This window comes from Hoplias malabaricus, chromosome 9 (genome assembly GCF_029633855.1).
Source record: "Hoplias malabaricus isolate fHopMal1 chromosome 9, fHopMal1.hap1, whole genome shotgun sequence".
Lineage (NCBI taxonomy): Eukaryota > Metazoa > Chordata > Actinopteri > Characiformes > Erythrinidae > Hoplias > Hoplias malabaricus.
In genome coordinates, this window is record NC_089808.1 from 32,888,771 (window position 1) to 32,906,499 (window position 17,729).

A 17,729-nucleotide genomic window follows, 5' to 3' on the forward strand; every position below is an offset into this window, starting at 1 on the left:
TAGTTTTATCTTTACTGTGTTGAAGCAAATCAGTAACATGTTCTGACTGACCCTAACAATGCATCCAACAGTAAAGAAAGCCTCAGCCATCTTTTATACAGAGCTAGAAAACATGAGGGCATAGATCTAATCTACATGGTGATACATTTTACTGTGGCTGACCTACCACTATCAGGCAGTAGATTTAGAGTTTAAGAGACCAATGGCCATTTCTCAGAATGGATTGCCAATGAGAGGCTAAGGTTAAGGAGACACAATCACAGAGTAATTTCCTCGCTATTTAAATTTCTCTCATTAAGGTTCAATCCATTGGAATATTATTGCTGAAGAGCATTTAATGACATTATTAGAAGTTAGGATAGACTGATTATTAGTTATTATTAGTTTATTAGTAAGATCTTATTGCATGACTCTGCTTGCTAGCATAAACCATACCAGGAAGTATTGTAAAAGTCATGTACTGAGAAGAAACAGATTAGATAAGAAAGTGTATTCAATTTCACATGCACAGCTACACTTCAAGTACATGTTGTTTCTTGAAAGGCAGGGCTGATGTGGTCTATTTTGGCTATCGGGGGTGTTACTGCTGTTGTTTTCCCGGTTCGAAAATATAGTAAAAAAAAAAACATTTTAGAGACCTGCGTATACACTTTTTAATTTTAATTAATTCAGTTATAAGAACATTAGAGGGGTTCGGCACTGATGTTGGAGTATTATGCCACACCAAGTTATTCCATTATGAAACAGGTAATCACACATGGCATGCTAATGCATGCCTTTGTCATGCTTTTCAGGGTCCACATGGATTCCCCGGACCAAAGGTAAGTCCTAACATAAATGTTAGTATACGTTACACCACATGTCTCCTTTAACTTCATTAAAGATCCGTGCATAAAATAATTCTCTTACCATTTAGAATACTTAGGATTAACACCTTAATAAAAGTGAACTCCATAATAGAATGGCAGTGATTAATGACACCACTGTAGTGCAGTAAGTTTTCCACAGACATCATGCTTCCTCAATTTGACTAACCTCTGCTGCCCCTTTGCATTCAGGGGGAGCCAGGATTGCATGGTTTGAAAGGTGTACGAGGGGAGACGGGCCATAAGGGTGACCGAGGACCCATGGGCCTTCCTGTAAGTAGCCTAAATCACAGCCATGCATCTTGTAAGTCAGTGCTTAAATCTAACTCCTGCAAAACATTTAACATTTTAGCTACTTTCCTCATTTTGTACCCTGTTCATATTATCTGTTTCAGTTTTGAATGGGATAGTCCATCCAGAAATCAAGTTTACACAGCATGCTCCAAATGTCTCTCACTTTCAATCCAGAGTACACAGTTTCACTGCTTTAGAACCCAGTGCTTTACAATTGGGCATGGTAACATCAGTCATTCACACGGTGGGTCCGAAGCCTACCCAGAATCACTGGGTGCAAGGCAGGAACACACACCCTGAAGGGGGGAGCCAATGACACTACCTGTTTCACCACCGTGTCACCACCTAAGAATAACATGTATCTCCAAAATAGTAGGTTTATAGGAAAATGGAAAAAACGTTTTAATGGAAGTCCATGCAAAATGATCATGAAATCATTCCTGAGCATTTCTATTGGTCCATTTCACACATTGTGAAGGATTTGAATATGCTGTGTTCAAACGATGTAGTAAACTAAACATTTAAAACATGGATATGTTAATGTTTTTCTTTGGACCATGAAAATATACTCAAGAGCTTGTAGATGGTAGATTAGTTAAAGTTTAAAAAAATCAGTGCTGCTTTCACTTTAAAAGAAAAACATTTATTTTGTGATAAGCAATTGATATCTTTGCCACTTAAAGACATTATTTAAATCCAATTTCCCCATTCTCCATTTACAGATGTAGTGTGAATACTTTTGGCAATTATTATTTTATATTCCAAATTTCATTTTGCTTCATGAATCAATATAGTTTTCCTGTTTGCCATTTTATAGAAGTATGGCATTAACTCAATTATATTTAATCATATGAGGTTTACTCTATTCTGATTACAAAATTTGAATGTAATCTGAACTTTACCATCGTTTGGATTAGTTTGTTTAATATCTTACACTGGTAAGTAGTCAGTGGTTCTTCAGTAGTCCGTAAAGGAATACATTTTTAAAGTCACTTTCCCAATCCTGCTTGTTTAGACACTAAGTAGCTCCAGCATAAAATTAAAGAATAACGTTTCAGAAACCTTTTGTTTGCAGGGACTTATCAGAGAAATCTGTAAACTTCAATTTTGGCTGAAGCATCCCTCTAAAGCTGACACATTCCCTTGGTTTTCTCTCTGTCATTTCACCACTGCTGCCCTGTCCCTGTCCACTTCATACGCTGCTGTTCTGTCAGTTTCTTTCTTTTCTGACTGTGTGTTAACAACTCAGTTGGCAATTTTGTGTTCGTCTCACTGTGTTCATCATGTACTAATCCCCCTCTTCATGTCACTCATACTTCCATAAACGCGCAGGGAGCGTCTGGCTTGGACGGCAAGCCGGGATTAAGGGTGAGTCTCACATGAACGAGCATCATCGCCCAGCCAACATCTCTTCTTAGCTTTAAGCAAGAAAAAACTGGGCTAAAGACCTTGTTTTGTACAGCAGTGTGTTCTGGTGGGGGACAACAGATTTTTTTTTTAGTCAAAGAAAGGCCTAAAGGCCACTCCAGATCGCTGTCTGTCTGCTGATGAGTGTGAAATTAACATAGAATTAACACCCACTCATCTGTTAACATTTTGCCATTCATCAATATCGCTTTGTTCTTTTGCGATTGACATATGCATGAATGTGTTCCTTTATGATTTTTTTTGAAAGGTTGAAGAGGTACAATAAACCTTACTGTAACATGGTATACTCTTTGGCCAGTGGACTTGTCAAATCATCCACCGTCCTTGTGCTCAATGATTGTAAAAGAGATTAATCATTACTTATTTGTGGAGTAATTAATACAGTGACTCCTGGATTTCTGTTTGTAGGGTATGGATGGTCCAATAGGTGCCCCTGGGCCCGCTGGTCCTAAAGGAGATAGTGTAAGTTTGACTGCTGTCCTTACGTGGTTAATTTATCAAGGTACTTTGTGATTCTCTATGAGCTATACCCGAATATGAGCTATACCGTGGGTCTAGAGCCTACCCAGAATCACTGGGCGCCAGGCAGGAACATACCCTAGACATTCAGTCACAGAGTTACATCTGCGGACCCTTTCTGAACAGCCAATCCCAAGGTGTCTTTGGAATATGGAAGGAAAACCCATGCAAACACAGGAAGAACACTCTAATCTCCTCACAGACAGTGGCCCGAGGTGGGGCTTCAACCCACAAATCTGTTGCGCCACTATGCAGCATGTTATTTTGGTATAATGTCCCTCAAAGTAAAAGACACCATAAAACAAATTTAATTTCAAATTATGATCTAAATCTAGTCTCATGAAGGAAATTGTGTATAGTATATGCATTGTGAAAGGTTGAATACTGTGGTATCAGGTGTTTACACACATTTAATTTTCCTTTTTAATAAGAATTGTTGTGGTTTCATGTTAATACTTTGTAATCATTTATATTTAAGTTAATAGTAATATTAGTAATCTGAAATGTATCTGCCACAGGGTGAGAAAGGTTCCACAGGTGAGCCTGGGCCAAGAGGACCATATGGACTTCCTGTAAGTAAACTGATTTGCTTTACAGAGAACATAATCATCCAAAAAAAAAAACTTTTAATTGTAACAAAAAACATAGTGAAACTACGCTGTGAAAATGAAAAATAGTAAACAGCTTAAACAGGAATGGACAGTGTGCTAAAGTTTAATTCCCATCTGTTTCCCCCTCAGGGTGCTGCTGGGACACCTGGGCTAGATGTGAGTTCATGCAAACAGCAACTCTGCTTTACTCTTGAAGTCTGTTACTGTGCCTTGGGCTTCTGCCTGTGTTTTGTAGTGGAATTATATGGCTGCAGATCAAATGGCTCGCTACTTCCTATATATTGCACTAAAGAAGTCAAGAAATTATGGCTTCTACAGCCAAAAGCTGCACATAGTGCCCATTAGAAAACCCTGCAGCATATGTCTGAGTATAAATGCCAAATACAATGCATTGTTTGAGTATATAAGTCATTATTTCCTTAGCCAAGTCAGGCACTGGATAAAGAGTAGAGAGTCATATGAGTTTCAGCCTGTATGTCACTGAAGCCATGCAGCCCTCAGTAGTTAGGCCTGTAGGCATGTGTACTTATGTGAAGTTGTATTTTGCAGGGGTTACCAGGCTTAAGGGGAGAGAAAGGCGACGTGGGGGAAAGAGGAGAAAAGGTGACCAATGACATAGGGAACCTTTCAAAATGGCCTCTTATTTAGATGATCTGGTGTCAATGGACCATGAAAGCTTATTGTAGGGATAGGACCCTCCCTATATTGGCTATATATTGCGTATTGTTTGAAACATATATTCAATTTATAATTCAGTCATTCAAACTTTTGTTTTCCACTTCATTTTTTCATTCCATAACCATTTGATCCCAAAAATATTTTTATATACATATTCACAATTCTCTATTTAGTGTTAAACCAACAAATATTGCAGAGCTAGTCCATTGACAGCAGGCAGTTGCTGCTGAATCTGCTTTTATGTTATTTCTCCTCCCATGCATGCTGCTCATTTCATTGCTGGACGACTCATGTCTCAGATTAGAGTTTCCTGGCTGATGCTGGACAACTTTACACATTTTTAGAATGTCATGGAATGAGACAGGTCTCTCTCAACCATCAACAAACAGAAAACATTTCACATAATTTTGCTTCTCACTGTAATGAATGGATCATTTCAGTGCACGTGCCTTTTTCTGCCAGCTTGATTTACCATTGGTTTACCATTGTTATTAATGAAGACATTATATTAATGAAAGCAAGCATCATGTTTCTCAAAGCTGACAAAACACTCATCAACAGTTGATGATTATTAACTTATTAATTAATTAAAAATTAATAAATAAAACTAATGATACAGCTTCCACGATGAAGCTATGAAGTGTGTAATACGATTAAAAGCTAAACTGGTTAGTCAGCTAACTTTTCTTGCACTCAAATCAGATTCCATGACATAATGTGTAGAAGAAGTCACCTTTAAATTACTGCTGCTTGTGTGTAATACAAGTATGTTGCCTGTTTTATTCCCATGGCTTTATTCTCAAGAAAACTGTATCCCTTCCTTTTTTTGGAAAAACTTGCAAACAGTGACCTAAACACTAATGAATGACAAGAGCTTTTCAGACTGCAAGTCCTCGCCTGCGTTTAAGTCATGAGTCAATCTCCATAATCATCTTTTCGTCATTTAGTTTTGTCAGTACAGTCTCATTACTTTTCTGTTATCTATAAATATGGATGTAGAGCCGGATATGGTCCATGAACACTTGCTTTAGTCATTTGTATTTAGGTTTAGATGAAGACACCCTATATCGCATGTTGCCAGGAACGTTAAGAAAGGGATACAGTTTTTTTTTTATTACTGTGTAATTTAGGTGTAGATTGGGTGCAAGCTTTCTTTACGACTTTGGGGTTTTATTTCCCTGCTCTTTCTCTTCCTTTGTGCCCTTCAAGACTATTCTCCCTTCATCTGTTCATCTCCATAGTTGCTTTTTTGTGATATCCTATTCCTATCTAACATATCCTGACCTTCCCTTTTCTGGATTTAAGCCTTTCTTAATCATCCCTGCTGTCCTAATATATGTGTGGCTCCATTTTCACAGGTTTACCTAAAACCTTTCCACACAGACTGGGTAATCAAGTATTCTGAAGGTTTTGTTGCTGCTATTTGTTACTTATTACAATATGAATAAGTGTAGAACATATATCCATCTCAAAGGTTTTTGATAACAAAGCTGCAGGAATGTTTATTGCAAATTGTGGTAAAGCTACAACGTGTACGGAGGTGGGAGCATGGGGTTATGACACTGCCTCTCTGTAAATGGTACTGGGTCATTATACAGCGTGAAAGGAAATATATATATATGGAGTAAATGTGCTGGGGATAATCTTATTGGTCAAGAAGCAAAATCTGGGGAGAATATAAGGGTTTCCAAAAGAAAAAAAAAACATAGCCAGAAAAACTAGACTTATACATACACACACACACACACATATATATATATATATATATATATGTGTGTGTGTGTGTGTGTGTGTGAATTTGAAGAGGATATATATTTTGAGAAGAAGACTATATACTAAACTACTGCCAGAATACTTCTTTGCCGTCACTTCAGTTGCTGTCCATGTGCTGCTGTTTGCTTCCTTATGTTTCTTTTACAGTAGTCTTTTACAGACCCAAAGAGGACTGAATAAACCACATACACGAGAGAAATAGATTTCAGTGCTCTCAAAAAATGTGCTCCTTTAATCTGATGAGAACATTTCTTCAGCTGATCACACCATTGTGTCCACAGGGGGAGAAGGGAAAGAAGGGCAAAAAAGGGCCTAAGGGGGAGAAAGGAGAACAGGGTGCCCCTGGATTAGATGCACCTTGCCCATTGGTATGTCCCAGCTGAGGGTTGGAAACCTCCCGTGACGTAAGACAGCGGATCTTTTAGAGAAAAGTGACCCTTAGGACAATCTGGCAACCCAAATAATCCCTAAACATTAACTGACTGGTGGGTTCATGCTTTCCATACATTGAACTGCGATGTTTGGATAAGCGAAATATTTAATTATGCTTTGGATATGTAAATGAATCGTGGGTGAATGCGGTTGCCAGTCCCCAACAGGGTCACTCCTCTCTGCCCTGTGCCGTGCCCTCGCAGCGAGAGGCCGGAAGGGCGCCTGCAGCCTCTATCCCAGTAACACTCCCAGTTCCCTTTCTATGACACAGGGTTTCCGGGGCTTTAAGGGTGAAAAGGGCGAGCCAGGCCAACCTGGTCTGGACGGGCTGGATGCCCCATGCCAATTGGTACAGTATCTATCCTCTTTTCCTATCCTCTCCTGTGCATGCTGCCATTCTCTGTGCCTGTAAACCGTCATGGCACAGTGCTCAGCTGCCAAACTCCATGCATGGCTTATGAAGTGGTAAATTGCTTCATTTTCAATAGACCTGATAAATGAATACCCTGCTAACCAAAATGCTTAAAGGAATAATGTTTTTTTCCAGCCCAAATCTGTAACACTTACTATAGGACAGTGTTCATAGGCTTGTCAGGACTACCGATACACATTTTAATTTTAAAAAGGCCCTCAACTAAACAAGTTGTTAGTTCTTATACTATTCAGAGTTTAATCATAACACTTTTTATGTGAAATGATAATGCTTTTAGATAATCTGGCTTAGTTATAGTTAGTTATAAACATTATAAACATTTCTGTAGGTCATCTTAGTGTCCTCTAACTTTATCAAGACTGCCCTACATTTAAGTGTTATGTCCGCTGCAACTATTGATTTCCATGGATAAGAGTTGCTCTTAAAATGCCAATAGTTGCATGTGCTGTCTTTGACAAAGAAAAAGAACAGAAAACTTGAATCAATGTACAGATAAAAAGAAACAAAAACTGTTTTTAACACCTATTTATTTGCTTCTGTGTGGTTTTACTAAGACAATCAAAACAAATCAAATGTATTGTCTATGGTAACTGACAACACATGGCAGATGCAAGACTCTGTAACTAGCAGTGACTAACCTTTGCTTCTGTGCTAGGACAAAATACTTTTAGAGTAATCTCTTTAACCTCTAGTCTTATAACAAACTTATTTCTGACCTGTTCCAATTTGGCCCTCACTGAGTGTTCAGCTCTTAGCATCCTGGTTACCATTTTTAAGTATTTTTTTTTTATTATTCCACTACTCTGTGGGCAGTGATTATTTTTTAAATATTTAATACAAACTTTTCTCATTTTCTCAAAGTTGGGACATATTTACAAAAAATAATAATAATAAATAAAGAAGAAATTAATAAAAAGCAGTAAAAACTGAAATCCTTAATGTGTTTATTCTCTTGAAACTTTTTTTTAAAAGACAAAAAGACAAAGAAAACATTTGCAATGTTTTCACTATTAAACTTAATAACATTTGTTCAGTAGAAAAAAATTTAAAAATTGAAGCTTGCATCACACACTCGAATAAAGCTGGTATAAAGAGGCATGTTTATCACTGGGTTACATCACCTTTTCTTTAATTTATACTTTTTAATTGTTTGGGAATTGAAGATACCAATAGTTGCAAGTGAGGTTTTTGTCCATTTTTCCTGTATACAAGACTTGAGCTGCTTTCACAAGAAATATTTCACAAAGAGTTGCTGAGAGCAATTTAGAACTGCGGTGATGGCGAGTGACCTCCCTAGCTCTGATTGGGTCCTAAATTGGAGTGATAGTCTGGGGCTATTGAATCTGTGAATTCAAGAGAGGCCATTGTTACAGCCATACATGTTCTAAAGGAGACAGATCTGGACACTGACATGGCAGTCAATCACATGCACTCTATATTTACAAAGCTATGCTGATGTAACACATGCAGAGAGGCCTAGCCCTGTTGAAATAGAAATGAAGATCTTGGAAAAAGATGTCATCTTGATGGCAGCAGATCTCTTTCAAAAATAAAAATATAAGCCTCTGCATTGTTACCTTCACATAATCGTAGATCAACAATGTCATGGGTACTGATGAACCCTATTGCCACCACAGATGCAAGCTTCTTCTCTTTGTTGGTTATTGTCTGAATGTTCTTCTTTTTTTTTGCCTATTTATCCCCAAAAAACAAGCTAAAACTCGGACCTCAAAGATGTGTCCACTGTTTTATATATTTTTCCCCAACTCCCTGAATCATTTCATATTATGAACCACGGATGGTGTAAAACTTAAAATTCTTTGCGATCTTGCACTGAAGCATCTATTTGAACTGGTAAACAATTCTCCCACTAATTTTGGCATAAAGCTTGCAAAGACTGCACCTTTGGTGAATGCTCCTTTTTATATTCACCTTCTTATAGTATAATGCTTCAGAACACTGTGACATGATTTCGTACCATCAATACTACATTAACTTATGTTGCATCAGATTTAAAATCTATTTTTAAAAAACACAATCACATTAGTCAATGCAAATATTGGAAATCTCTTCTTTGTATGTCAGTCCATTAAATAATATTTAAATGGAATTAACAAAGCAAGGATTCAGGTTTTCACTGCATTTTACAGAATTTCCCAACTTTTCTGAGAATGGGGTTTGTATAATTCTAAATTTGTCTTTCTTCTCTGTTTATAAGGAAGTATTAGAAAGAACAGTAAGGCTGTTAAACCATATGTGATGTGTATTTTTACAAGCTGATGTATATTTTTGCCATATTTTTTGTTTTACTTGGATGGCAAACTTTTTTTTTCCATTTCACATTTCTTAAATATGCATGAGGAGTTTGAGGTGTTGAAAACCTGAAAATGTTTCATAAACACTGACTGTGCATGTACATTGACACATTACAATGTCATATTCTTAAAAACAAGTTACTATATGTTTTACCATTAGCACTGTTTTGACTGACATATCGAACAAACTGTATGTTCGAATTTAAAATCTCTGCAAACACTCTTTCATTGCATGCCACTCAGTCACATTATTGCCATTTTCAGTTTGAGCACTGAGTGTGTATGAATATTTTTGGATTTGTTTTTTGGTGGTTGGGGTGCAGGGGTTGAGGCGGGGGTCGGGGGGCTATTGTATGTAGTTAACAAGCTTTGAAAAATATACCTACTTACAATTCCACTCTATCTGGCGTCCCATAAGTCACACCATTGACCAATATTTAAACAACTGAAAATAAAACAAGAAAAAATACATTGTTCATGCAACCGTACAAAGTTTGCTATTAAATGGATTTTTAGTTACAAAAGTTTAAAGTTTGCCTCATCATGTGCATCTTTTTGAAGTCCAAAGATAAAACATTTTCTGCATTTCTAAAATATTTGATAAATGTATGTAAGCTTTTTAAAAAATTAAAGATTTAACATTTCTTTAGCAAATTTAACAGCTCTCATAAATTCTAAATCTGAAGCATCCAGTAAATCAAGTACCTGACCTCACCTCATGTTCTTGGTTCTGAATGCTATCATATCCCAGCAGATATTTTCCTATATCTATTGTAAATCCTTCCCAGACGCGTAAAAGCTGTTACTGCAGCGAAGTGATACAAACTTCCTATTAATGACTTATAAAAGAACTTTTGACATTCCAGTGTGTAATTGTTTCAGCTCCATTCAGTTATTTTGCAAACAGTCGAACTCAGAAATGATTGAGAAAATTTAGATTTAGAACATGATGAAGCACATTTTAAAACATCATAACAAAAGAAATTTTATTGTTGACAGTGTTCATTGGTGTAAAATAATAATAATAAAGTAGAACATTAGTAGTAGTTGTGGTGGGTAACGTATTTATTTATTTAAATTAATTTATCATAGACGTCATTTGCCAAGCACACAGCAAACTCTGTTAGCACATAAATGTTGTAAAATATTCCCTAGAGCTTAAAAATCAGATCAACATATGTCTCATTGATACAGTTTCACTGTTTTGTTTTCCACAACAGGGTCCAGATGGACTACCAATGCCTGGCTGCTGGCAAAAGGTAAGTGTCTGAGCCAGATGTTGACTAGCTAGACACCTACAAGGCTATTTTAATGTGTCCTTAATGAAACTGCATGGGTTTTGTATTCTAATGGCACATCAAGTAACACCGTGTACTGCTAAATATCGTCTTAACTGTGAACCACTTTGTGTATTTGAATGTTTTATCTTACAGTACTCCTTTTTGTGTTTCCCTTACAGTGATCAGTCTAACTCAAAGAGCATGGAATTTGTAAATAATGCTTCATTTTTGTATTTATAGTTTTTTTTATTATTATTATTGTGGAAAAAAGTATAAATTAACGAGTACCATTTTGTGTGTGTGTGTGTACACATTGAAGGAAAAAGAGCAAATGCTTAAAAGGCTCCTGCTCACTCTCACACACACACACACACACACAAAGACACACTGAGCTGCTTTCACTCACCTTTGTGCAGTCATAACAGTGTGTATCATGTTCACACAAATAACAGTGGAGTTTAAATACTTCACCAGCTAAGAGACTCTTAAAATGAGGGCAGCACTGCATGGTCCTCGGAGTAAGAGAATATGAACGGCTACAGAAGTGGACTAACAAGGTGGAAGAGGAGGAGGAGGTGATGGAGAGATGAGGACTGACTCTCAGCTATTTGTAGATGTTTGCATTCATCTGAAAACTCATCACCATGTGATACTACCAAGCTCAAAAGACTAAAGGCTATCTCCACATGCCGAAATACGCATGAATGTGTAAACATATCACATGGCGGTGTGGCCAAAAATGTTATGGCTTCTACAAAACCCTAACTGGCTGTCATTGGCTTATTTTTTTTATTTTTTTTATTTTTATTACAACACATTGTAATATTACAAATCATTGCTGTTGGAACAAAACCTCATTGCTCCAAACTGGTTACTTTACAGGAGAAGAAAACTGATTTTATTTGAATGGAAGTTAATGGAACCAGGGTTTTTTTTCTTTGTTATTTTAAAACATTTCTTTTGAACTATTCAACATAAAATTGGCAAACAATGTAAAAAACCAGCAGTCATTTTCAACCTATGACAAACATTAGAGACTGGGGATTTTGTTCTGACAGCGATGAAAGTCTGAAGTACTGAAGCTTGACCTTGTTCTTTTGTCATTCTCTAAAGGGAGTCACACCTTGGCTGGTGGCCTGAAAGATGATTTATCTGCAGGGTGAAAGAATGATTATTGGTTACCTTTATTGTAAGGAGGTCAGTTCTTACACTGCCCTTTGCAGTGCCTCGGCATTTGATTTGGGTGACTCCCTGATTCGCTCACTAAGGGTGACCACCAGTGGAGTATGACATTTAAGTGCACAGAAGGAAGGGGCAGCAGCCGCACTGGTCTTCGGTCTAATCCTGAGGAAATTGGATGGATCTTCAGCCCGAATGCAATTGCTTGGACCTCGCAGTTCTTTGGAGTGGGTGTGGCATGTGGGCAGAATTTGCATCGAGAATGCTACACCTTGTGATCAACTGAGAAATACAGGATGACGTTTCTTTAAAGATTTTTTTTCTTTTTTGATTTAATTTGGTTATTTTATTTTATTATAGCCTTTTGTGCCTCTAGCCTTTTTTTATTCATTCCTTTACGGCAAAACTTCATTTTGTGCTTTGACTTGTGGAAATGTTTCAGTTTTGCAAATGCATGCTGTTCACATATCGTGAGAGCAGCTGAGGGCACCGACAGAAGAGATTCTTCGTTTTTGAAGTGCAGATCTGCTGTTTTCAGGGATTCAGACAGGAGTCAAAGGGACGTCGCTAACAGGGTTGTTTAACCTCTCAAGGAATGAGTGCTTCTGTGTTGAAGTTTTGATAATGTGTAGCTGGTGCTTCTGGTCATTTGTTCTTTGTTCCACTTTGTTCAAAAAAGGCTCATGTACATATTTCCAAGCAAACACAAAAATTCCAGTATGTGAAATGTGTAGCATAGAAAGATTCTGTCTCTAAACCTTAATTAACACTGAATGTGTTGACAGGAACACAAAAATCTAACCCCTTTAGAGAACCAGATTTATGGCAGTGATTTGTTCAAATAAATTAGCATTTTACTGATCATGAGAAAAGTCTACATGAGTCACTCAGTAATCAGATTCATTTCTAAATACAGGACATGCACACAGTATACCCAATACTGATAAACTTATGGTACCAGAATCAAACCCTGACTGGTAGGTATTTAAGAGTTTAGATCATTTTATATGGGTCATCTTCATTTCAGAGTTGTTAAATTAAAATAAGGCATTCGTTGTTAGTTTCCCAGGAAACTCTTAGATGCACCAATAGCAAACACATAAAAGGTCTTTAAAAAATCTGATTACTGAGCTAAAATTCAGGACTCAAAGTTTTTTAAACAAAATTCTGAACAGCAGAATGAGTGCTACAACATTCCAGAGCCATTTGAAATCCTGGTACTTTAGCATTAGCCATAGGTTAATATTTGTCTAAACTATATACACAGCCATATGCAGATGATGTTTGGTTGATTTTTTAAGTTAAAATATATACAGTGAACACACGTCTACAGTTGTTAATTTGCAGTTACTTAGAAAGATAACATAAAATGTTCAAGCGTTCTCATTAAAACCCAAATATGTTAAATTAATTTGGGCAATAAAATGATCAGTAAATGCCATATTCCTAGATGTGTTCACTTATTCACACTTAGAAAATCAAGAAAACCCATTATTTTACAAGAGGTGTGGAAACATTTGCATATGAATGTATCTTTAGAAAGTGTGAAGCCAAAAGAGACTGTAGACATTAACATATATCTTCAGATTTAATCCATAAACCTGACAGCTTCAGCCCAATATAAACTGCCTGTGACTGAGTGGAGTCTAAGTTTGTTGGGCAATTTATTTTTCTGAGGCAGCTTGGTTATTATTTTTTGTTTGTTTTGTATATAGAGTTGATATTAACTGAAAACAATCTGCATTCGCTTTTATACTTTTAAGTAATGCAGCTTTCATTTTATACTTAAGCATATTGCTGTCTAAAGAGGCATTCCTTATATTGTGGGGTAGATTTGAAAGTCTATATACCTTTCAGTATTATAAAGGTGTGTGCAAATGCTTGGGCAAATATGTTGAATTTTAGTTGTTGAAGGGAAAGTAAGAACATTTTCTACGTATTAATTTGGACTTGTATTGAAAATGGGTTTAATTAAAGAAAGGGTAAATTAAAGAAAATGTGCAGGAAAATGTTTCAGAACAATATCCGATTAAAGTCTGATTCCTGTAGAGTGTTGATACTTATCTTCACCTCACAAACAACATAACATCACAGCTGAAAGCCCAAACGTTTGCTTGCAACTTACCATAAATGATGGAGTGCACTGAAACGTAATGCCAACTAGGAAAAATATGAAGTTTTATTGTCCTATCTCCATCTATATGTATGTTGTTGCTAAATTACACCACACTATGACAGTTTACGCTAAGCCGTTTAATTTTAATTCATTGTGTTAAACAGCTGTTCTAATTGTGCTGTAATTCTTGTCAAAAATCAGTCAATAAGTAAATGTAAACCATATGCAGTATTCACATGCTACCTGTAATATAGACCCACCCCCTCCATACTTCTTGTTAAATTGAATGTAGATTAATATGTGTATAGTGGACTATGCGTGCAGTTAAATATTTGATGAAAAGTGCAATTTATACTTCTCTTCTATGTATTGATATGTGAACCATATTCAGTATAAGAATGCAAATCAATGTCAGCTACACTCATTTATTGTAAGTTATAAGAATATATTTTAATCTATTTTACAGCGGCACTGGTGATTCCTGTTTTTTATTATTTTTTTACACGTTATGAACAAAGAAACTTAAACCTAATACAAATAGACTGTGGAATTGTCACATTATTTCTTTATCAGGCTTTCACTCATTCATTCAGTGATACAGCAGTCATACTGTATAGCTCTGTTACCAGTTATTTTTTTCTTAAATCTGGTATGTATTAGTGTCTCCATTTATTGTTTTTACACTTAAACAATATTGTTTTGTGGAGCTGTGTCTTAGTTAACTTGATTTTGAGTGCATGAGAGCCAAATGCAACTTTTTAAACTCATTTTATTTCAATATTTGCATAAAATGTTTCTATACTTTCATCATTGGTGCTGTATGAAATTACATTTTTCAGTTTTTATTGTTATTGATTTGTTTTATATTTTCAGAATCTTTTAAAAAATTCCACTTTTCATAAAATATTATTTTTTGAATTGCCCAGGAATTTTGTGATCATTGTTTTATTTCGTTCATCAAGAATGTATTTGTCTAATGTTACAGCATTTGCTCCAAAGAAAGCAGTTTTTAAGTGAGAGACGTACCTGTAACAGAGGCACACTGCATGAGATAATTACAGTTATACGTGATACGGTGAAGGAGAACAAGGTAGATTTTACTATGGATTTGATCATTTAACACAATCAAACATTATTTGATATTCATATTCCAACATCAGCTTCTTCAACCTCTAATGAAATATGTATTTTTGGCAGATTACCTCTCTCTCTCTCTCTCTCTCTCTCTCTCTCTCTCTCTCTCTCTCTCTCTCTCTCTCTCTCAAAACACACATTTGTTTTACTTTATATTATATTTTTAAATTCCTTTCTTGGAAAATTGCTTCACATGGCTCAAGGCACTTCATTTCAAACACATTTTACATGAAATTAGTGTTGGAGCCAAATAAACTCTGTTTCCTCTTGACATTTTTGAGCTATGGTTCTTTGTTTGTATGGTTGGTTGGTTGGTTGTTTTCTGTTAAAATATTATTTCTCCAGATTCCCTCAATTCTTTAATAACATTATGTTCTGTTTATGGTGTAGACTTAAAACATTCTTCAAACCTTTATTAAGGAACAATGTTCTTGACTAGCTGAATTTTCTGCTGATGTGGTATTTGGCAAAGTGGCGAATCTCAACTCATCCTTGCTCATAAAGGACGGGGTCTGTCCTGGATGGTTTTGTTTGTTTGTTTGTTGGTTTTGTTTTGGGTTTTTTTAGTTTTTCTTTTTTGTTCTTTTTCTTCGTCTACAAATGCCATTTCCTGAAAAGTAGGGATATTTTGTAAAATGCAATAAAAGCATGAATCTGTGATTTGTTCTTTCTCTCGAACCTTTATTTTAAACTAGAAAATGTACAAGGAAACGCTTTTCATTGATGTCACTGACCAAATTGATTGTGTTTTGCAAATATAAACAACAAAACAAATGCCTGCAAAGTACTGCAAAAAAGTTGGGATAGGCAAAATAAGAGTGAAGAGTTTATAGAAAATGAATTTCATACTGTTTTGATTCAAAATGTTACCATTAAGTAGGTGAATTATAAGATATACAGCTTGACGCTCATTACTTTATACCACAATTCAGAAGAAAATTGTCAAATAGCTCTAAAGGAACATTTTGAATAGAAGATTGCAAAGAATTATGATTCAGAACACTAGGAGAGCCCTTTTATTTTTTATTCACTGCATTAGTAACTGTCATGGTACAGTGAAAAATATAGAAACATGGGCTTGGGCGTACTTAAAGAACTGTTAGGCATTGTTCACAATTGTAATCAAAAAACAATATGGTTTCTTACCATTCGCTGCTCTCCAGTCTGTTTTGTTTGCTCACTGAAAACTGAGCTAATGTGTTTACAAAGCCCTGGTGTCAGTGAATGAGTATATATATATATATATATATAAAAGTGGCTCTGTCAGATATGCTAGGCTTCCCCTCTCTCAGCTCAAGGCAGAAAAATGGCAAAGAACCCTCCAATTATGAAAAGAGTTTAGAATATTGATTTTTCCTGCTACCCACAGTACACCTACGGGTGAATAATATTGACTTTTGCTGTTTCCAATTATTTATGTCGGAAACCACTCTAAATCTGAGAGACAGCTAAATACATGCTAAATACAAGTTTCCAGATGTCTCAAGAGTTTAATCAAGAAGAAAATGTATGTGATCCAATGCCTTTGTCCCAGCTTTTGGGAGTGGGTTGCAGCCATCAATTTTTAAATGAATTCAATTTAACAAAATACAATAAAGTCGTTCAGTGAAAATACAGGATATGAATGAATTACAGATTGTTTTTATTGCACTTTCTTGGAAATGGGTTTTTTATTTTTCTAGTTATAAATTACCTGGTTCAAAGTGTTTTGGAAAATGTTTCAAGCATTGATTTCTGAATGCGCAAAAATATATTCAATGCCCATGAAGCTGATCAGGTAAAAAATATTTAATACGTTGTACTCTCTTACTTTTATATAGACCAAGAAGTGTATTTTCAAACCATCATGCTCTCTTGCAATCCATCTGCTACCCCAACTTCTTTAGAATTACAGCTTGTACACTCAGCATTTATCAAAAGAGGAACTTAAAAATGAAATATGGAAAACGCTGATTAGATTTAAACACAAGATATTGTAGTGGCTGCCGAACGGATGATGGGTAGGGCTTGGGCTCACGAGGGAACTCCCATCTAGCACAAAACCCAGGTTAAGGGTCCTTTTAGTGGTTAATAATATTAATTTTTGTTGTGGCTGTGTGTTTGGGCTGGGTGTGTAGTGAGATGTGTTTTTTTTTTTTTTTGTGGGGTTCACTGTGTTGCAGAGGGGTGTCTGAAGGATGGGTTCCCCGGATGAGTCTTGGTTCCTTCTAAGGTTTCTTCCTTCTACGCTGAGGGAGTTTTTCTTACCACTGTTGCCCTTGGCTTGCTCATAGGAGGCTTGGACCTGGATCTCTGCAACTTCCTGTTGTGAAAAGCGCTATATAAATAAAAATTGATTGATTGATTGATTGATTGTCTGCTGGTGTTGGTGCCCCTGGCTCTTACTAAAAACCAGTCCCAAGTACTGCTTTTTACACTTCGATTCCATAAACTGCTATTGGTGCATAGTTAATAGGCAGTATGGCTGTGACTCGATACACATTTCTGGAGACCTTTGTTGTTCTACCATAAATGGTACTCCATATGTTTTGTTTTCTAGGGATTTTTTTTCTATTTATTTATTTACTTGATCTTTCTACTTGTGCCCTGTCGTTTGGAGTTTCTTATCATTTTAAATAGGGTGACCAAATCTGAGATGGTGAAAAATAGGACACGCTCCGGGGGGGGAGGG

At 36.1% G+C, this 17,729-nt stretch overlaps 1 protein-coding gene across 1 annotated transcript in view; it reads left to right on the top strand.

The window, feature by feature from the left end:
- Positions 1 to 15,691, top strand: part of LOC136707807 (collagen alpha-1(XXV) chain) — a 221,528-nt gene extending 205,837 nt beyond the window's left edge. The window contains exons 29-36 of the mRNA XM_066682067.1: positions 795 to 821; positions 1,059 to 1,139; positions 2,997 to 3,050; positions 3,626 to 3,679; positions 3,848 to 3,874; positions 6,873 to 6,950; positions 10,570 to 10,608; positions 10,809 to 15,691. Of these exons, the coding sequence (XP_066538164.1) occupies positions 795 to 821; positions 1,059 to 1,139; positions 2,997 to 3,050; positions 3,626 to 3,679; positions 3,848 to 3,874; positions 6,873 to 6,950; positions 10,570 to 10,608; positions 10,809 to 10,811 (363 nt within the window). The 3' untranslated portion in view covers positions 10,812 to 15,691. The remainder of the gene's footprint in view (positions 1 to 794; positions 822 to 1,058; positions 1,140 to 2,996; positions 3,051 to 3,625; positions 3,680 to 3,847; positions 3,875 to 6,872; positions 6,951 to 10,569; positions 10,609 to 10,808) is intronic.
- The last annotated feature ends 2,038 nt before the right edge of the window (positions 15,692 to 17,729 follow it).